Below are 23,090 nucleotides of genomic sequence, written 5' to 3'. Positions count from 1 at the left end.
TTTTCCCAAATCTGTGTAGACTGGAGGGATCACTAGTGTTATCCATTCCTGTGAACGGGTTTGGTAACTTATGATTATCTTAATTAATGATGTTACAGGGAGTTTATAGAGAGAGTTTATGTAAGATTGCTTTGTAAATACATTAAAGAGAATGCAGCGCTCTTCTTACAGACAGAGAGATCCATCCCACATTTTATACAGACTACAATGATGAGTTCTAAAATTGTCCCCTGTGATAAAACGTATTGCTGAATGGTCGACTGTGTCCAAGGGTTTTAAAACCAAGGTTGCCGCATGCATGTAAACACTATCACCAAAATCCAATACAGGGAGAAGCGTTGTTTGAACAGTCTTTCTCCTATTTTTAATACTAAGGCACGATTTATTTCGATATTAAAAAAACTATCTTGGCTTCTTAGTCAGATTTTTTATATGCGTTACAAAAGGACAACTTGTCATCAATCCAGACACCCATGTACTTATATTGTGAAACAAGTTAAATTAGGGCTCCATTTATAGCGCAAAGGCCTCATTGCCAAAATCCCAAAGTATCCCTTTAAAGGTCAATTCCACCACTTTCAACTTCATATTCATCATCTCCAGCACCATACCTGTGTCTACATATGTGACATATCAGCATGTTTCTATGATCTGTGGTTGAAAATATTTTATTTTTTACATTTAAAAATGCGAAGTAAAAAACGGTATTGTCTTGCTCGACATGTCACCGCGAATCTGTGTTTGAAAATATATATTTTAACTTTTGTTGTCATTGGGTATAACTTTTTAACTTTATATATTTTTTACTACAAAATGTAGAAACGTGCAGTTTTCACACATGTATACTCTGGTATGTTGCTGGAGGTAATGAATATGAGGTTGAAAAGTGGTGGAATTGCCCTTTAAGACAGAGGAGAGGGAACGTCTCAAATTGGGATTACGTAAGGATTCACTGATATGCATCGGTCCATGATTCAGAGGCCAATGCAACCGATCCAAATTAAGCATAAGTCCTTCAGAAACCCGATTCAACCGTTACGAAAACATTCCTCATATTTTGTGACAACTACGTCCTCTCCTTCAGTGTCGAACTAAGCATGTAATTATGTTGACAGTCATTGAGCTACAAGTCAAGGCATGTTGAGCAACCCCAGGCAATATCAGTAGCCTAGTCAAACTGATCACACATTCCTGATCTGGCACATCTGCGTGTCACATTCAGCATTTAAATATTTGTAAAATGGCTTGCACAATATTAGGCTTTATTAGTTGAGTGACAACCAATGTTATTTGTTAGGTTATTTTTTATCAAATGCGTTGTTGAAAATAGTATTTTAAGCTACCACTCATCTGGCTGTAGGTAGGCTACATGCTGATCGAGGCTTACATTAGATTTTATTTCAGTATTTTTGCTTGAATCAATCAGTGTGTATGGTCATTTTTAGATATACAGAGTAAAGTTGATAATTTCATAACGAGGAGAGCAAACTTTTGCGAGGTACACTGCATGGTCGAAGCGGGAGAAGAAGAGAAGCTCACTCCAGCAGGGTTGCTAGGTCTAGTAAAAATCACTTAACCAATGACCTTTCTAAACCCTCCCTAAAGGCCTGAACTAGCCCAGGATTTGTTTTGCAGCAAGAGAGGAGTTCCCACATTTATACAATAAACCCTTTTCCCATAATGTTATCGATGTAACCTGTAACAATGTTAGAAGCAAAATTTGTTTATTATCAAAATAATTGTTCTTGCGAGCTGTGACCTAAAGGAATTTGAATATGTTGCAAGAGAGAATGTGTCTCCATAATGTGTCTCCATAATGACAATCTAAATAGCCTACCTACAACCGGTAAAAAGTCATGACGTGCGCGCATGCTGCTCTGTCTCCTCTCTCACTCATGTGACTCAGCCAATAGGGGACTAAGCTGCCTGCTGCAGTGATCTCAACACACACACACACACCTGCAACAGTTTTCAAAATAGCCTAATCTAACTGATAGTGGGGTGGTAGAAGCCCAGTTTCCCTTATGGCTCAGGTCAGGTGCCTATAGTGCATACACCATAGACATACACTACATGACCAATAGTATGTGGACAACTGCTTGTCAAACATCTTATTCCAAAATCATGGGCATTAATATGGAGTTGGTCCCCCCTTTGCTGCTATAACAGCCTCCACTCTTCTGGGAAGGCTTTCCACTAGATGTTGGAACATTGCTGCGTGGACTTGCTTCCATTCAGCCACAAGCATTAGTGAGGACGAGCACTGACGTTGGGCGATTAGGTCTGGCTCACAGTCGGCGTTCCAGTTCATCCCAAAGGTGTTCGATGGGGTTGAGGTCAGGGCTCTGTGCAGGCCAGTCAAGTTCTTCCACACTGATCTCGACAAACCATTTCTGTATGGACCTCGCTTTGTGCATGGGGGCATTGTCATGCTGAAACAGGAAAAGGCCTTCCCCAAACTGTTGTCACAAAGTTGGAATCGCAGAATCATCTAGAATGCGTAGCGTTAAGATTTCCCTTCACTGGCACTAAAGGGTCTAGCCCGAACCATGAAAAACAGCCCCAGAACATAATTCCTCCACCAAACTTTACAGTTGGCACTATGCATTCGGGCCGATAGCGTTCTCCTGGCATCCGCCAAACCTAGATTTGTCCGTCGGACTGCCAGATGGTGAAGCATGATTCATCACTCCAAAGAACACGTTTCTACTGCTCCAGAGTCCAATGGCCGCGAGCTTCACACCACTCCAGCCAACGCTTGGCATCTCACATAGTGATCTTAGGCTTGTGTGCAGCTGCCCGGCCATGGACACCCATTCCATGAAGCTCCCGACAAACAGTTATTGTGCTGATGTTGCTTCCAGAGACAGTTTGGAACTCGGTAGTGAGTGTTACAACAGAGGACAGACAATTTTTATGCGCTAAGGGCTTCAGCACTCGGCGGTCCCGTTCTGTGAGCTCGTGTGGCCTACCACTTCGAGGCTGAGCCGTTGTTGCTCCTAGACGTTTCCACTTCACAATAACAGCACCTACAGTTGACTGGGTCAGCTCTAGCAGAGCAGAAATTTGACGAACTGACTTGTTTGAAAGATGGCATTCTATGACGGTGCCACGTTCTCTTCAGTAAGCCCATTCTACTGCCAGTGTTTGTCTATGGAAATTGCATGGCTTTGCTCGATTTTATACACTTGTCAGCAACTGATGTGGCTGAAATAGCAGAATCCACTAATTTGAAGGGGTGTCTACATACTTTTGTGTATATATAGTGAATATACACAGACACACCATAGACAGACATACATAATTCAAACACACAAGTCAGCTCAGACAGATCCAGCTCAGAGGTTCAGCTCATGAGCTCCATCAGCAGCAGATTTTAATTTAAATGTAAAATGGATGTGTTTAAGCAACAACTGTTAGTGCATCGAACCAAATCTTATCGATTACTTCCTCTAATGAAATTGAATCGCACCGAAACGTTTCAAACTTAAACAAATCGTTCTTGTATCTTATCGGAGACCATGTATCTAGATACGTATCGAATTGTCTTGAAAGGGAAAGATGCACATCCCCACTATTCCCTTTATGATGCACTTTATAGGCCAGGGAATAAGGCTCTTGTCAATAATAGTGTACTTTAGGGCAGAGGCTGCCATTTGGAATGTAGCCCCCGAGTCTGTGATGTCATCTCCTGTGTCTGTTCTGTCTATCATTTCAGGCTGAGCCGACACCCCCCATGTATGGGACGCCTCCCCCTGGGTCAGCTGCCCCCCCAGCCTCCTCGGCCGCCGCATACCCCCCCATGTTCTCACATCAGTACCAGTGTAAGTGTCTCAAACATCACAACCACTTCCAGGTGATAGGTGCTCTCTTCTTCGTGTAGAAGGAAAATGGCACACTGAACACCTATAAGTGTGTATGCTGCCACCAACACATTTGGAGTATACATTTAATAGGCTCGAGCTAATCGTGGCCTGGCACATACAGGCGCTAGACTTGGGTATTCTAAATACAATTAGTCTGACTTGGAATACAGTTGGAGACACTATTTTCAATGCCCTGTTTTCTAAATTTAAACCAAGCATTTTCTGTTGAATGTTTGCTTTCCTAGTGTTCTCTTTGGAATGTTCTTTGCTAATCAGCCTTGAGCCTTTCTTTGGCGATTTATCTAAACCTTAACGTTTGGCTGTTAACTATCACTATGCACGATGTTCCATTCTGATTGACACATTTTTCATGCCTGATAGTCTCTCTCTATAAAATTCGACATAGTCATGGCCCCCAAAATTTTTTTCAGAAAACTGTTGAAATTCAAACACATTTTGGTATCCACATACGTATGTCTTTGTTTTGCAATTGAACAAAACAAAAAAATCTGAATAATATACTAACTCTTAGGTTATTCCACAAAGAAATCCTAAAATGGCCCCGACAATATTATTGGCACCTTCTAGAAGTAGTTAGAAATAATTTGATTTCCAAGCAGGTAATTCTCTTTTACTTTGGAATTGAACCCACCTGTGGTGAGTTGCTTGTGCCTGCAATATAAAAATCAACTAGTTTGAATAGAGAAAAGGACTCATTCTCCTGTTTTGTGTCACTGTGTGTACCTCAATGAGCATGGAGAAAAGAAAGAAAACCAGAGAATAATCTGATAATTATCTGTGGTCAGACACAAGATTGTATCCAAGCATGGACAATCTGAAGGCTCCATCACCAGAGACCTTGATGTTCCTGTTTCCACCGTACGTAATGGTATCAAGATGTTTAAGGCCCATACCACTGTAGCCAACCTCACTGGGTGTGGCCACAAGAGAGAACTTGATGGAAGATTACAGCGAAGGATTGTTCGAATGGTGGAGAAAACATCTCGATCAACTGCCACACGGATTCAAGCTGACCTGCAGACACAAGGTATGACAGTTCAACTTGCACCATCTGTCACCAACTCAATGAAATGGGGTTATATGGTAGGAGTCCCAGTCCCACTGCTGAGAGAGAGACATAAGAAAGCCTGACTGCAATTTGCCAAAACACACCTGAACATGCCAAAATCCTTCTGGGAATGGACAGATGAGACCAAATTATAGCTTTTTGGTAAAGCACACCATCTCTATGTTTACAGAAAACAAAATGTAAGCCTTCAAAGAAAATAATACCTTCCCTGAAGGCAAACATGGAGGAGGTTCAGTGATGTTTTGGTTTTCTGCCTCTGGCACTGGGTACCTTGAACGTGTGCATGGCATCATGAATCAGGAGAATACCAAGGCATTGGCGCGCAATGTCGGACCCAGTGTCAGAAAGCTGGGTCTCCGTTGAAGGTCATGGGTCTTCCAGCAGGACAATGTCCCCAAACACACTTCAAAAAGCACCCAGGAATGGTTCAAGATAAAATGCTGGACTGTTCTGAAGTGGCCAGCAATGAGTCCAGATCTAAATCCCATTGAAAACTTGTGGAGAGATCTGAAAACAACAGTTGGGAGAAGACACCCTTCAAATCTGGGAGAATTGGAGCTGTTTGCACAAGAGGAGTGGACCAAACTGCCAGTACAGAGGTGCAGGAAGCTCATTAATGGCTATAGGAAGCGCTTGATTGCAGTTATTTTGACCAAAGGCTGTGCTACCAAATATTAATTTAGTCAATGCCATCTGTTTATTTTTTAGATTTAAATGGATATATTAAGTTCTGAATCAAAATCAAAGGTTCTGTAATATTGACAGTGAAATAAAGAATTGTGGAGACCAAATACTTAGGTCAATTTCAACTTATTTTGGGGGAAATTGTGAGTTACCTGAAAAAGTTGCAAGGGTGCCCATATATCTTTGGCAACAACTGTACTTTTGAACTAATTTGAAGCATTTTTCTGTAATGTTACCATATATTGTAATTATTAACAGAGAAAAATGCTTCCATTTCACATTTCCTGAACTGCTAGAAATTAGAATGCATGTTACTTTTGTTAAAGACCCACAGTGAGCACTGTTAAAGTCTTTAATGTAACTCTGTGACTAATGCATGCTGTTCTCTCTCCTGTGAACCCCAGCCTTCCCTCCCGCCAGCCAGTACAACCCTGGCACTGGTGGCCCAGCTATCTATTCACCTCTTCAGTACTCTGCTCCTCCTCCTCCCTTCTCACCTCAAGCCCCAGCTCCAGGGTTCATGCCCCAGTACACTCAACAACCCCTCTACCAGCCTCCTACCATGGGCCAGCCTCTGTCTTCCGCTCCTCCTTCTCATCCTCATTTCTCTCCTACTTCCTCCTTCTCTCCTCCACTGTCCTCTGGAGCGTTTTTCCAACATGGCGGGCCGGGGTCGCCTGCCTCGTACATGCTGCCTCCTCCACCAACCGGATCGTCAGGTACGCAGCCTGATCGTGGCTCTGCCCCTCTCGCCATCCACCAATCATCTACAACATGCCAGTACTCAGAGGTGTCACTGGATCTGTTCCAATGTCACAATAGCCCTTTAGAAAAAAAACATGTATTGGACCTGTATTCTAGAGTGCTATGCTAGTGTGGATATTGGAACAAAGCCATATTTCAGTTTAAATGGCCAACCAAATGTCATGTATAGGGTTAGAGACCACCATAGGAAGCTAGGACTCCATATGGAACTGGTCTTAAAATTGCGTAAGTGACAGACAGCTGCGTAGACAGTGTCCAAATATAAGGCCATAGGGAGGCAGGAGTCAGTGTGTGTGCTATCTATCTGCTTAGTGAGCACAGTGCAGACAGCCTTCAGACAGTCAACAGCTGCTGTTGTTCCAAGCCTCTCTCACACCTCTATCCCTGGGTGGAGGAAGCGTTTGTCAACTGACACACTGTTACTCCTCTGAAATATGGCTGATACTTATTAACATGGCCCTGTCTGGCCTTCTGGGGTAACCGAAGTGTGCGATGTTATTAGCATTAGCATCTTGTTAAAGGAAATGGAACTTTATTAGGTGTAAACATTTACAGGTACAGTAACAACAACACATTTGTGGGAAGTGTGGCAGGTAGCCTAGCAGGTAAGAGCGTTGGTCCAGTAACCGAAAGGTCACTGATTCGAATCCCGAGGTGAAAAATCTGTCGATGTGCCCTTGAGCAAGGCACTTAACCCTAAATGCTCATGTAAGTCACTCTGGATAAGAGTGTCTGCTAAATGACTAATTTAAATGTTGAGTGTACTATTAGTAGTTCCCTAGCTATCATTGTCATTATCATATTCCTGTTCTCTCACGTGCCCTGTTGGTTCTGGGAAATGTTGTAGAGTGTATTTGTTTCATTCACAGAAGGATATAATCCAGACAGTACCTGTTTCATGGAAGGTGAATTTAAATAGACAGCTCTGCTCTGCTACCTTATATAATTACTGCCCGGAAATGTCTGCCACCGGGCCTGACCAGATCATACTAATCAATGTAATCAAAACCGTCAAAAGCGCTTGCCAATATTCCTCATGACCAACACCATGTTAGTTGCATTTCCGCTTCTGTTTTATAGATTCATATTTAATCAAAGAACCAAATTCTATTTTTTTTTTAACCAGCTGATTTTAACGGGAGCTATCACATAATCCGGTCTGTCACAGACCGGAAGTACCCAGGACAATAATCATAACTGCCATGATGCTGTTGATCAAGAGGTTAACATGGGTATGAGTGTCAGTTGGTCGGCTCCGATGTGTGGTGGTCTGGGCAGGAGCGCAAGTAGCAATGATTGGGTTGGTGATATATTTGAGTCCATTTTGGATGACTCAGAGCTTTGCTTGGCTGTCTAGGGCAGGCAATATCCTGAGGAAAATGACAGGTAGGAGGATCATGATGATTACATTTAGGGGTAAGCCCAGGCTACACTGGTCAAATACTAATACATTTAGCCTAAATTAAAACTGTTTTGGTAATTTACTGAAATGTAAATAAAATTAGCCATACAGACCAGCCGCCGTTGCTTGTTGTCTTGCACTATGAGATATATCGCTTGCTTCAACTTTGGTGATTAGTAAGTATTTTTTTTAAACCTCCCGCTTTGGGCTGAATGTGTCAATGTGTATTTCATATATGCATAATCTATGAGCAGAATTACTGTTTTACCTCAGCCACGAAATCCCTAGTTTGAAAGTGACTGTTCCTTGGAAACTGCGGCGGCATTTTCGCTACATTTATCCCCACATGGGCCAGCCCTCTAGCAATTCGAGTTTAAGCCAATGAGCTTCAGCCCCTCACCATTTGAGTGACAGCTAGCAAGACGCACACACAGCAGAGAGGGAGAGCGCAATGACATGGTGCACATATCTGCACATATTCTGGGACCACTTTTGGTTCGTGAGCGCTACATTCAGAACTACTGGCAAAAAGTGTACAGAATTACCAGATAATCTATTTAAGTAATTTTAAAATAAGCAATCAAAGCAACGATAATATTTTTGCCTATCCATGCTACCAAGAAATCGTTATATGAAATATTCAATATCCCTCTTCATACCCGCTTGTGAAAAACAGCTCTTACAAGTCTCGTTCTCTATGCCCGAATCATTCCAGTGTTGTGCTGTGAGTAGACTGGGTGCCAGTCTAACTGTGGTTGTCTCTTGCCAAGCTAGAGAAAGTGGCACCCAGTAGTGAGGAGATGAGTGAGTGATGAGTTTCTTTCTGCTTCTCCACAGGCCCTCAGAACGGCTGGAACGACCCTCCTACCCTGAGCAGAGTGCCGAAGAAGGTGAGACCTATCACACAACCACTAACACATACAGTATCATGCTGTGGTCACTGACCCTGGGTCTATAGTTCTCCAGGACACAGGAGCAGGGGATTATACATGCATGCATACATACATACATACATACATACATACATACATACATACATACATACATACATACATACATACATACATACATACATACACACACACACTGAGTGTACACAACTCTTTCCATGATATAGACTATGCAGGTGAAAGCTATGATCCCTTCTTGATGTTAAATCCACTTCAGTGGAGATGAATGAGGAGATGAATGAGTGAGGAGAGACAGGTTAAAGAAGGTTTTTAAGCCTTGAAACAATTGAGACATGGATTGTGTACACATGGCCTCCCGGATGGCGCAGTGGTCTAAGGCACTGCATCGCAGTGAATTATAAGTGAAATAATCTGTCTGTAAACAATTATTGGAAAAATTACTTGTGTCATGCACAAAGTAGATGTACCAACCGACTTGCCAAAACTATAGTTTGTAGGCCTCCCGGGTGGTGCATCATGTGCCACCAGAGATTCTGGATTCGAGCCCAGGCTCTGTCGCAGCCTGCCGCAACCGGTGCACAATTGGCCCAGCGTCGTCCGGGTTGGGGAGGGTTTGGCCGGCAGGGATATCCTTGTCTCATCGCGCACTAGCGACTCCTGTGTCGGGCCGGGCGCAGTGCACGCTGACCAGGTTGCCAGGTGTATGGTGTTTCCTCCGACACATTGGTGCGGCTGGCTTCCGGGTTGGTTGGGCATTGTGTCAAGAAGCAGTGCGGCTTGGTTAGGTTGTGTTTCGGAGGACGCATGGCTCTTGACCTTCGCCTCTCCCGAGTCCGTACGGTAGTTGCAGCGATGAGACAAGACTGTAACTACTACCAATTGGATACCACGAAATTGGGGAGAGAAAAAAAAGAATACAAGTTTCTTTTCTTTTTTTAAGAACTTCAACGCTGCTGGGTTTTTCAATCTCAAAAGTTTCCTGTGTGTATCCAGAATGGTCCACCAGCCAGCTTGACAACTGTATTGTATTCATTATGGACCCCCATTAGTTCCTGCCAGGGCAGCAGCTACGCTTCCTGGGGTCCAGAAACATTAAGGAAGTTCTATACAATTTAAAATATTACTTGACATTACATTTCAAAACACTTTTCACAATACATTAACACATATCTACAATACGTACGTGTGTAGAGTGCGTGTCTTATGTGTATGTGTGCCTGTGTGTGTGTGTCTCTTCACAGTCCCGCTGTTCCATAAGGTGTATTTTTGTCAGTTTTTCCCCCCGACCGGATTCTACTGATTGTATCAGTTACCTGATGTGGAATAGAGTTCCATGTAGCCATGGCTCTATGTAGTACTGTGCGCCTCCCATAGTCTGTTCTGGACTTGGGGATTGTGAAGAGACCTCTGGTGGCATGTCTTGTGGGGTATGCATGGGTGTCTGAGCTGTGTGCTAGTAGATTAAACAGACAGCTCGGAGCATCCAGCATGTCAACACTTCTTACCAAAAAAAAGTAGTGATAAAGTCAATTTCTCCTCCACTTTGAGCCATGAGAGATTGACATACATATAATTAATGTCAGCCCTCTGTGTACATGTAAGGGCCAGCCGTGCTTCTCTGTTCTGAGCCAATTGTAATTTTCCAAGGTGTCTTTGTGGCACCTGATTACAGGTGTGACAAAACTAGAGCCTGTAGGAGCTGCCTTGTTGATAGTGTTGTTAAAAAGGCAGAGTAACGCTTTATTATGGACAGACTTCTCCCCATCTTAGCTACTGTTGTATCAACATGTTTTGACCATGACAGTTTCGAATACAGGGTTACTCCAAGCAGTTTAGTCACCTCAACTTGCTCAATTCCACATGATTTATTACAAGATTTAGTTGAGGTTTAGTGAATGGTTTGTCCCAAATACAATGCTTTTAGTTTTAATATTTAGGACTTACTTATTCCTTGCCATCCATTCTGAAACTAACTGCAGTGATTTCACTCGCTGTAGTAGCTGACGTGTATAGTGTTGAGTCATCCGCATACATAGACACACTAGCTTTACTCAAAGCCAGTGGCATGTCATTACTAAATAATTTTAAAAGGGGCCTAGACAGCTGCCCTGGGGAATTCCTGATTCTACCTGGATTATGTTTGAGAGGCTTCCATTAAATAACACCCTCTGTGTTCTGTTAGACAGGTAACTCTTTATCCACAACATAGGAGAAAAGCAATATTACATAGGTTTTCCATTAGCAGTCTATGATCGATAATGTTAAATGCCGCACTGAAGTCTAACAAAACAGCTCCCACAATCATTTTATCATTAATTTCTCTGTGCCAATCATCAGTCAAGTGTCGTGCTTGTTCAATGTCCTTCCCTATAAGTGTGCTGAAAGTATGTTGTCAATTTGTTTACATTAAAATAACATTGTATCTGGTCAAACACCATTTTTTCCAAAGGTTTACAAAGGGTTGATAACAGGCTATTTGAGCCAGCTGATTGGTCAGCTATTTGAGCCAGTAAAGGGGGCTTTACTATTCTTAGGTAGCGAAATGACTTTTGCTTCCCTCCAAGCCTGGGGGTACACACATTCTAGTAAGCTTAATTTGAAGATAAGGCTAATAGGAGTGGCAATATTGTCCGCTATTATCCTCAGTAATTTTCCATCTAAGTTGTCAGACCCCGGTGGCGTGTCATTGTTGATAGACAATAATTATTATTTCACCTCTTCCACACTCACTTTACGGAATTCAAAATTACAATGCTTGTTTTTCATTATTTATACTTGGATGTGTAGTGTCAGCGTCTAGCATGTCATGCCTACGTTTGCTAATAGATTCTTCTAAACAGCTTCTACCTCCAAGCCATAAGACTCATGAACTTCTAGTCAAATGGCTACCCAGACTATTTGCATTGACCCCCCTCCCCTCTCCACACCACTGCCACTCTCTGTTATCTATGCATGGTCACTTTAATTAACTCTACCTACATGTACATACTACCTCAACTAACCGGTACCCCCGCACATTGACTCTGTACCGGCACCCCCCTGTAGATATAGTTTTTTTTTTACTGCTGCTCTTTAATTACTTGTTCCACACTCACTATCTCTTATTCTTTTCCGTTTTTTTTTTAAACTGCACTGTTGGTTAGGGGTTTGTAAGTAAGCGTTTCACTTGAAGGTCTACACCTGCTGTATTCGGCGCATGTGACTAATTAAATTTGATTTTAATATTGCCAATTACTTTAATGATTTTTTTCATTGGCAAGGTTTTGTGACGAATGAGCCATCTGATTCAATGAATGATGGAGCTGAGTTTGCATTTTTGGCCAAAATGTAATTTAAGGTGCTCCAAAGCTTTTACTATCATTCTTTATATAATTTATCTTTGTTTCATAGTGTAGTTTCTTCTTTTTATTCAGTTTAGTCACATGATTTCTCAATTTGCAATACGTTTGCCAATCGGTTGTGTAGCCAGACTTATTTGCCATTCCTTTTGCCTCATCCCTCTCAACCATATAGTTTTTCAATTCCTCATCAGTCCACAGGGATTTAACAGTTTTTACAATCATTTTCATAATGGCTGCAAGCTTATCAGCAACTGGAATAAGCTATTTCACAAATATGTTAAGTGCAGCGTCTGGTTGCTCCTCATTACACACCACAGACCAACAAATATTCTTTACATCAACAATATAGGAATCACTACAAAACTTACTGTATGACCTCTTATACACTATATTAGGCCCAGCCTTTGGAACTTTGTGTTTCCTAGATATGGCTACTATATTGTGATCCCTACATCCAATGGATTTGGATACTGCTTTAAAGCTAATTTCTGCAGCATTAGTAAAGATGTGATCAATACATGTGTATGATTTCATTCCTGTGCTGTTTGTAACTACCCTGGTAGGTTGACTGACAACCTGAACCAGGTTGCAGGCACTGGTTACAGTTCAAAGGTTTTTCTTGAGTGATCAGCTTGATAAAAGCCAATCAATATTTAAATCACACAGAAAATATACCTCTCAGTTGAGATCACATATATTATCAAGCATTTCCCACGTTATCCAGATACTGACTGTTAGCGCTTGGTGGTCTATAGCAGCTCCCCACAAGAATGGACTTTAGGTGAGGCAGATGAACCTGTAGCCATATTACTTCAACAGGATTTAACATGTGATCCTCTCTAAACTTTACAGGAATGTGGTTCTGAATATTAACAGCAACACCTCTACCATTGGCTTTTCTGTAGATGTTATAACCATGGATTGCTGCCACTGTATCATCAAATGAACATGATGGCGCCGACAGAGATGGTCGCCTCGTTTCAGGTCCTTAGGAAACTATGCAGTCATTTGTTTTTTTATGTATTATTTCTTACATTGTTAGCCCAGAAAATCGAAAGTGTTATTACATACAGCCTGGAAGAACTACAGGATATAAAAGCGACATCAACTTACCAACATTACGACCAGGAATACGACTTTCCAGAAGCGGATCCTTTGTTCGGATCTCCACCCTGGACGTGGGGTCTTATCCTAGAGGCCGACACAAAACAGCACGTTTGCCGCAGGAGAGGCAGACGGAGCGGCTTACTGGTCAGACTTAGAAGGCGAACACACCATCCACCGCTTCCGAGCATATTACTCGCCAATGTCCAATCTCTAGACAACAATGTGGATGAAATTAGGGCACGAGTTGCCTTCCAGGGAGACATCAGAGATTGTAACATTCTCTGTTTCACGGAAACATGGCTCACTCTGGATATGTTGTCAAAGTCGATACAGCCACCCAGTTTCTTCATACATCGCGCCGACAGAAACAAACATTTCTCTGGTAAGAAGGGCGGGGGTGTATGCCTTAAGATTAACGACTCATGGTGTAATCATAACAACATACAGGAACTCAAGTCCTTTTGTTCACTTGACCTAAAATTCCTTACAATCAAATGCCGACCGCATTATCTATGTATTTATTTCACCTTTATTTAACCAGGTAAGCAAGTTGAGAACAAGTTCTCATTTACAATTGCGACCTGGTCATGATAAAGCAAAGCAGTTCGACACAACAACACAGTTACACATGGAGTAAAACAAACATACAGTCAATAATACAGTAGAAAAATAAGTTTATATACAATGTGAGCAAATGAGGTGAGAAGGGAGGTAAAGGCAAAAAAAGGCCATGGTGAAGTAAATACAATATAGCAAGTAAAACACTGGAATGGTAGATTTGCAGTGGAAGAATGTGTAAAGTAGAAATAGAAATAATGGGGTGCAAAGGAGCAAAATAAATAAATATAGTAGGGGATGAGGTAGTTGTTTGGGCTAAATTATAGATGGGCTATGTACAGGTGCAGTAATCTGTGAGCTGCTCTGGCAGCTGGTGCTTAAAGCTAGTGAGGGAGATAAGTGTTTCCAGCTTCAGAGATTTTTGTAGTTCGTTCCAGTCATTTGCAGCAGAGAACTGGAAGGAGAGGCGGCCAAAGGAAGAATTGGCTTTGGGGGTGACCAGAGAGATATATCTGCTGGAGCGCGTGCTACAGGTGGGTGCTGCTATGGTGACCAGCGAGCTGAGATAAGGGGGGACTTTACCTAGCAGGGTCTTGTAGATGACCTGGAGCCAGTGGGTTTGGCGACGAGTATGAAGCGAGGGCCAGCCAACGAGAGCGTACAGGTCGCAGTGGTGGGTAGTATATGGGGCTTTGGTGACAAAACGGATGGCACTGTGATAGACTGCATCCAATTTATTGAGTAGGGTATTGGAGGCTATTTTGTAAATGACATCGCCGAAGTCGAGGATCGGTAGGATGGTCAGTTTTACGAGGGTATGTTTGGCAGCATGAGTGAAGGATGCTTTGTTGCGAAATAGGAAGCCAATTCTAGATTTAATTTTGGATTGGAGATGTGTAATGTGAGTCTGGAAGGAGAGTTTACAGTCTAACCAGACACCTAGGTATTTGTAGTTGTCCACATATTCTAAGTCAGAACCGTCCAGAGTAGTGATGCTGGACGGGCGGGCAAGTGCAAGAGAATTTTCTTCGATTATAGTCACAGCTGTATATCCCCCCCCAAGCAGATACCTCGACGGCCCTGAAAGAACTTCACTGGACTCTATGTAAACTGGAAACCATATATCCTGAGGCTGCATTTATTGGAGCTGGGGGTTTTAACAAAGCTAATCTGAGAACAAGGCTTCCTAAATTCTATCAGCATATTGAATGCGCGACACGAGCTGGTAGCATTCTGGACCATTGCTACTCTAACTTCCGCGATGCATGCAAAGCCCTCCCCCGCCCTCCCTTCAAATCTGACCATGACTCCATTTGGTTGCTCCCAGCCTATAGACAGAAACTAAAACAGGAAACTCCCGTGCTCAGGTTTAAACTACTGGTCTGACCAATCGGATTCCACGCTTCAAGATTGCTTCAATCACGTGGACTGGGATATGTTCCGGGTAGCCTCAGACAACAACATTGACGTATACGCTGACTCTGTGAGCGAGTTTATTAGCAAGTGCATCAGTGATGTTGTACCCACTGTGACTATTAAAACTTTCCCTAACCAGAAACCGTGGATTTATGGCAGCATTCGTGCAAAACTGAAAGATCGAACCACCACTTTTAATCATGGCAAGGCGACCGGAAACATGACCGAATACAAACAGTGTAGCTATTCCCTCCGCAAAGCAATCAAACAAGCAAAGTGTCAGTATAGAGACAAAGTAGAGTCGCAATTCAACGGCTCAAACACAAGACGTATGTGGCAGGGTCTACAGTCAATCACGGATTACAAAAAGAAAACCAGCCCCATCGCGGACACCGACGTCTTGCTCCCAGACAAATTAAACAACTTCTTTGCTCGCTTTGAGGACAATACAGTGCCACTGACATGGCCCGCTACCAAAGCCTGTGGGCTCTCCTTCACCGTGGCCAACGTGAGTAAAACATTTAAACGTGTTAACCCTCGCAAGGCTGCCGGCCCAGACGGCATCCCTAGCCGCGTCTTCAGAGCATGCGCAGACCAGCTGGCTGGTGTGTTTGTACGGGCATATTCAATCAATCCCTATCCCAGTCTGCTGTGCCCACATGCTTCAAGATGGCCACCATTGTCCCTGTTCCCAAGAAAGCTAAGGTAACTGGACTAAATGACTATCGCCCCGTAGCACTCACTCATCATGAAGTGCTTTGAGAGACTAGTCAAGGATCATATCACCTCCACCCTACCTGATACCCTAGACCCACTCCAATGGGTCTTACCGCCCAAATAGGTCCACAGACGATGCAATCGCCACCACACTGCCCTATCCAGTCTGGACAAGAGGAATACCTATGTAAGAATGCTGTTCATTGACTACAGCTCAGCATTTAACACCATAGTACCCTCCAAACTCGTCATTTAGCTCGAGACCCTGTGTCTCGACCCCGCCCTGTGCAACTGGTTCCTGGACTTTCTGACGGGCCGCCCCCCAGGTGGTGAGGGTAGGAAACCATCTCTACCCCGCTGATCCTCAACACTGGGGCACCACAAGTGTGCGTTCTCAGCCCTCTCCTGTACTCCCTGTTCACCCACGACTGCGTGGCCATGCATGCCTCCAACTCAATCAAGTTTGCAGACGACAGTGGTAGGCTTGATCACTAACAACGACGAGATGGCCTACAGGGAGGAGGTGAGGACCCTCGGAGTGTGGTGTCAGGAAAGTAACCTCTCACTCAACATCAACAAAACAAAGGAGATGATCGTGGACTTCAGAAACAGCAGAGGGAGCATCCCCCCCATCCACATCGACGGAACAGTAGTGGAGAATGTGGAACGTTTAAGGTCCTGTGTGGGTGGACCATTTCAGTTTGTCCGTGATGTGTACGCACACATCACGGACAAACTGAAATGGTCCACCCACACAGACAGCGTGGTGAAGGCACACGGCACCTCTTCAACCTCAGGAGGGTGAAGAAATTTGGCTTGTCTCCTAAAACACTCACAAAGTTTTACAGATGCACAATCGAGAGCATCCTGTTTGGCTGTATCAACGCCTGGTACGGCAACTGCTCCGCCCACAACCGCAAGGCTCTCCAGAGGGTAGTGCGGTCTGCACAACGCATCACCGGGCGGCAAAGTACCTGCACTCCAGGAAAGCTACGCACTCGATGTAACAGGAAGGCTAAAAAGATCATCAAGGACAACAACCACCTGAGCCACTGCCCGTTCACCCCGCTATCATCCAGAAGGCCTGGTCAGTACAGGTGCATCAAAGCGGGGACCGAGAGACTGAAAAACTGCTTCTATCTCAAGGCCATCAGACTGTTAAACATCCATCACCAACATAGAGTGGCTGCTGTCAACATACAGACTTAAATATCTGGACACTGTAATAAATGGACTTAATAAAGGTATCACTAGTCACTCTCAAATAACGCCACTTTAATAATGTCTGCATATCCTACATTACTCATCTCATATGCATATACTGTATTCTATACCATCTACTGCATCTTGCCTATGCCGCACGGCCATATATTTATATGTACATATTCTTATTCATCCCTTTATTTGTGTGTATAAGGTAGTCGTTGTGAATTTGTTAGATTACTTGTTAGATATGACTACACTGTTGGAACTAGAAGCACAAGCATGACTACACTCACATTAACATCTGCTAACCATGTGTATGTGACCAATACATTTTGATTTGAAGGTATTATCTAAGAGTTTCAGAGGTTGTCAGAATGAATGTCATCTGTTACCTGCAAAACACCAGTCTCAACGTCAACAGTGAAGAGGTGGCTCCGGGATGCTGGCCTTCTAGGCAGTTGCAAAGAAAAAGCCATATCTCAGACTGGCCAATGAAAAGATTAAGATGGGCAAAAGGACACAGACACTGGAACTCTGCCTAGAAGGCCAGGATCCTGGAGTCACCTTTTCACATTGAGACTGGTGTTTTGCCTGTACTATTTAATGAAGCTGCCAGTTGAAGACTTGAGGTGCCTGTTTCTCAAACTAGACACTGCAACGTGCTTGTCCTCTTGCTCAGTTGTGCACCGAGGCCTCCCACTCCTCTGGTTAGAGCCAGTTTGCGCTGTTCTGTGAAGGGAGTAGTTTTTTTACCAGTTAAGTTGACTGAGAACATGTTCTCATTTACAGCAACGACCTGGGGAATAGTTACAGGGGAATGAATGAGACAATTGTAAACTTAGGTGATGGTTTGGGGGCCAGATTGGGAATTTAGCCAGGACACCGGGGTTAACACCCCTACTCTTACAATAAATGCCATGGGATCTTTAATGACCTCAGAGAGTCAGGACACCCGTTTAACGTCCCATCCGAAAGACGACACCCTACACAGGGCAGTGTCCCCAATCACTGCCCTGGGGCATTGGGATATTTTTTAGACCAGAGGAAAGAGTGCCTCCTACTGGCCCTCCAACACCACTTCCAGCAGCATCTGGTCTCCCATCCAGGGACTGACCAGGACCAACCCTGCTTAGCTTCAGAAGCAAGCCAGCAGTGGTATGCAGGGTGGTATGCTGCTGGCTGCTATGAGAGCTTTGAGGCCATATAGTACACAGCGTTGTACGAGATCTTCAGTTTCTTGGCAATTTCTCGCATGGAATAGCCTTCATTTCTCAGAACAAGTATAAACTGACGAGCTTCAGAAGAAAGGTTTTTGTTTCTGGTCATTTTGAGCCTGTAATCGAACCCACAAATGCTGATGCTCCAGATGCTCAACTAGTCTATAGAAGGACAGGTGTATTTCTTATTTTAATCAGGACAACAGTTTTCAGCTGTGCTCACATAATTGCAAAAGGGGTTTCTAAAATGATAAACTTGGATTAGCTAACACAACCATTGGAACACAGGAGTGATGGTTGCTGATAATAGGCCTCTGTATGCCTATGTAGATATTCCATAAAATAATCACCCGTTTCCAGCTACAATAATAATTTACAACATTATCAATGTCTATACTGTTTTTGATACATTTTATGTTATTTTAATGGACAAGGACAAGGACATTTCTAAGTGACCCCAAACTTTTGAGTGTGTGTGTGTGTTTTATTTATTTATTTTCCACTCACACGCTCTCCCCCTTCCAGGTTCCAGAGAACTACAATCCTCCTGCTCCCATCTTTTCCCCCCTGGGTGCCGGGGACCCCCAGTCCCAGCAGCCCCCCCAGCCCATGGCCCCAGGCCAAGCCCAGAACCAGGCCCCATACCAGGGCATGCAGCAACAGCAGATGGCCCCCCCACCCATGAACCCTGGCATGCCCAAGACACATGGAGGGAATGTGGAGGGAGCGCCCGGAGCCCCTACTGCAGATGTCATACAGGCATTGGTCTGTTCCTTTTATAAATTGGCCTATTCCTGATTTGAAGATTATGAGAAACATTGATAGTGGATTACATTACTAGTCGTACTATATGGCCTCAAAGCTCTTAACATTGTAAGATGATACAATTTCAACTTAGAAAGCTCCACAATGATTCACAAGAATTCCAGTCTAAACCCATGTACTGTGATTACCGTCCAGCCGCTGCAGTCCATCCCTGCTGAGCAGGTCACTAAGAAGCCCATCCCTGAGGAGCACCAGGTCCTGAAGAACACCTTTGAGGGCCTCATTCGGAAGTGCTTGGTTGCTGCCGCAGACCCCGTGAGTACAGCGCTCCAAAAACAAAATCCCCTTCAGTTACAGTACATATACAGTACTGTGTAGTACACAGACCTTTAGATGCCTCTTCAAATAAAACTTATTTCCTATATAATTAATTTAGCTGTAAAGTGATTGTAAGAAAGTGATTGTGTAAAACATTTCAATGTACTTGTCTCATCCCCCACAGCAAACCAAAAGGAAGCTGGATGATGCCAGCAAGCGCCTTGAGGCCCTCTACGACAAGCTACGAGAGCAGACAGTGAGTTGAATAATTCTACATTCTTACACTTCTAAATTCCATGTTAGAATGTTGCATATCATTTTGAGATTTACACTCACACCATGAATCTCTCTCGCTCACTGTCAATCGCCCTGTCCATCTCTCTCTCAATTTCTCTCTCTTTCGTCTGTCTCTCGGTCTCTCTCGTTCTCTCTAGCTCTCCCTGGCCATCGTACGAGGCCTACACAACATGGTGCAATGCATCGAGTCTCGCTCCTACATGGAGAGCCTCAACATCCACACACACATAGTGAGTAGCAGCAACTTCAGCGAGACGTCTGCCTTCATGCCTGTGCTCAAGGTGGTGCTGACACAAGCCAACAAACTGGGGGTCTGAGAAGGAGGAGAGACCCTCCCCCACTCCTCTGAGTCTGGGGTGAGATGGAGAAGGATTGGGCAGGGATTGATGATGTCATAAAAAAAAGACCAGAAAGTCAATTTGTGAGCCAGGTGGTTTTTTGTTGTTGTGCTTTTTACCCCTTTTTTTCTCTCCAACTGGTAGTTACAGTCTTGTCCCATCTCTGTAACTTCCGTACGGACTCGGGAGAGGCGAAGGCCGAGAGCCATGTGTCCTATGAAACACCACCCTGCCAAGCTGCGCTGCTTCTTGACACACTGCTCGCTTAACCCGGAAGCCAGCCGCACCAATGTGTCGGAGGAAACACCATACACCTGGCGACCAATGTCAGCTTGCAGGCGCCTGGCCCACCACAAGCAGCCGCTAGAGCGCGATGGGACAAGGAAATCCCGGCCTGCCAAACCCTCCCCTAACCCAGACGACGCTGGGCAAATTGTAAGCCGCCTCATGAGTCTCCCGGTCACGGCCGGCTGTGAAACAGCCTGGGATCGAACCCGGGTCTGTAGTGACACCTAGACCACTGCGCCACTCAGGAGGCGTGAGCCAGGTGTTTTAATCAGCTCATTTTAGTGGAAGTTCCATTTGGCTCAGTGCAGATATTCTACTTCCTCTAGATTCATGAGATTTATGACATCACTGTTGGATTCTTCATCCCATTCCAGACTCTGAGTCCCCTCCTCCCCTTTTACAACTTGAACACAAGCCATGCCACCAGTATCACAACAGTACATTAGACACATGCGGGAAAAAGGACTAAGATATATTGATATAGCCAGTCTTATCATTCTCACTGGGGTAATATGTTAAAAAGAAATGTATTTTATGTTGTTTTAAGATCTTTATTTGTCATTCTGTTTAATTTACTTGTTTATTTTCTGTGTAATCATGGTTTTCAGACAGCGTAGAGTGCAATGGAGGTTCCTCCCCTTTTAACCAGAGACTGTACTTTAGAACACAGAAACCAGACTGTACTTTAGAACACAGAAACCAGACTGTACTTTAGAAACCAGACTGTACTTTAGAACACAGAAACCAGACTGTACTTTAGAACACAGAAACCAGACTGTACTTTAGAACACAGAAACCAGACTGTACTTTAGAACACAGAAACCAGACTGTACTTTAGAACACAGAAACCAGACTGTACTTTAGAACACAGAAACCAGACTGTACTTTAGAACACAGAAACCAGACTGTACTTTAGAACACAGAAACCAGAGACTGTACTTTAAAACACAGAAACCAGAGACTGTACTTTAAAACACAGAAACCAGAGACTGTACTTTAAAACACAGACACCAGAGACTGTACTTTAAAACACAGAAACCAGAGACTGTACTTTAGAACACAGAAACCAGACTGTACTTTAGAACACAGAAACCAGAGACTGTACTTTAGAACACAGAAACCAGACTGTACTTTAGAAACCAAACTGTACTTTAGAACACAGAAACCAGAGACTGTACTTTAGAACACAGAAACCAGAGACTGTACTTTAAAACACAGAAACCAGAGACTGTACTTTAAAACACAGAAACCAGAGACTGTACTTTAAAACACAGAAACCAGAGTCTGTACTTTAAAACACAGAAACCAGAGACTGTACTTTAAAACACAGAAACCAGAGACTGTACTTTTAAAACACAGAAACCAGAGACTGTACTTTTAAAACACAGAAACCAGAGACTGTACTTTTAAAACACAGAAACCAGAGACTGTACTTTTAAAACACAGAAACCAGAGACTGTACTTTTAAAACACAGAAACCAGAGACTGTACTTTAAAACACAGGAGAAATGCATGCTGACATTATGCCTGGAATCATTGTCAGACTGTTTTAAGTGGGTACTAATAATGTCAGGTTTATGACGAGGGGACTGACTCTAATAATGGTGGTCATGCCATCATGGGCTTAACGCCATAGTTTTGATTTGTTTCTTCTCTGTTCTTGTCTTCAGTATGATTAAGGCTGTAGGTTTTAACAGTCTATTTTATGTCGGTAAGAAGAGAAAGACACTTTAATATTGAGAGTAGGACATTTTTTAATCGACAACATGCAATATTTTCAATAAATAGTATTTATTTAAAACATGCTGCTTCGTCGTTTTCAGTTGCTTTGAGAGGTTACTAAATGTTTGTCATAAACAGCTTAGATGTCATGCTTTAATAGACGAAATGACTTTCCGTTTACAAATACTGACCAATGAAAAAATATCTAATCTAATGAATCAACTGGACAGTTAACTTATCTCATGTCCTCCTTGTGCTCTATGGAGATGTTTGTCTTAGGAGTGTCTGGATGTAATGCCAGTGTGTTGCAACGGAGAATGATGTATGTGTCTTGACTGTATGGCTCCATCTTCTGCCTTGACCTGATGGCTGAAGACATAAAGGGACTTTTTAGTATCTTGAATTTGTCATTTCTTATGTATTTACAAAATGAAGATGGCCACTATTAGCTTTTATATCAATCTCTGCCTGCACTCATATCTACTAAGACTAATAATACCTACTGTGCCTTCAGAAAGTATTCACACCCCTTGACTTTTTCCACATTTTGTGTTACAGCCTGAATTTAAAATGTATTAAATTGAGATTATGTGTCACTGGCCTACACACAATACCCCATTATGTCAAAGTGGATTTCTTTTTTTTGAATTTTTTATCAAATTAATTAAAAATGAAAAGCTGAAATGTCTTGAGTCAATAAGTATTCCAACCCTTTATGGCAAGCCTAAATAAGTTCAGGAGTAAAAATGTCCTTAAGTCACATAATAAGTTGAATGCACTCACTGTGTGTAATATTTGTGTTTAACATGATATTTGAATGACTCCACTCTGTACCCCTCACATACAATTATCCATAAGGTCCCTCAGTCGGGCAGGGAATTTCAAACAGATTCAACCACTAAGACCAGGGAGGTTTTCCAATGCCTCACAAAGAAGGGTACCTATTGGCAAATGGATAAAAAAGCAGACATTGAATATCCCTTTGAGCATGGTGAAGTTATTAATTACACTTTGGATGGTGTATTAATACACCCAGTCACTACAGATATACAGGCGTCTTTCTGAACGCTGTTGCTGGACGG

General features: G+C 43.2%; 1 protein-coding gene across 1 annotated transcript in view; it reads left to right on the top strand.

The window, feature by feature from the left end:
- Positions 1-22,692, top strand: part of LOC139537500 (protein transport protein Sec31A-like) — a 37,919-nt gene extending 15,227 nt beyond the window's left edge. Inside the window, exons 9-16 of the mRNA XM_071338893.1 lie at positions 3,719-3,824; positions 6,045-6,359; positions 7,275-7,310; positions 8,645-8,697; positions 18,806-19,045; positions 19,241-19,360; positions 19,548-19,619; positions 19,798-22,692. Coding sequence (XP_071194994.1) covers positions 3,719-3,824; positions 6,045-6,359; positions 7,275-7,310; positions 8,645-8,697; positions 18,806-19,045; positions 19,241-19,360; positions 19,548-19,619; positions 19,798-19,977 — 1,122 coding nt within the window. The 3' untranslated portion in view covers positions 19,978-22,692. The remainder of the gene's footprint in view (positions 1-3,718; positions 3,825-6,044; positions 6,360-7,274; positions 7,311-8,644; positions 8,698-18,805; positions 19,046-19,240; positions 19,361-19,547; positions 19,620-19,797) is intronic.
- The last annotated feature ends 398 nt before the right edge of the window (positions 22,693-23,090 follow it).

This window comes from Salvelinus alpinus, chromosome 1, assembly GCF_045679555.1.
Source record: "Salvelinus alpinus chromosome 1, SLU_Salpinus.1, whole genome shotgun sequence".
Taxonomy (NCBI): domain Eukaryota; kingdom Metazoa; phylum Chordata; class Actinopteri; order Salmoniformes; family Salmonidae; genus Salvelinus; species Salvelinus alpinus.
This window is presented reverse-complemented; position numbering and strand designations above follow the sequence as displayed.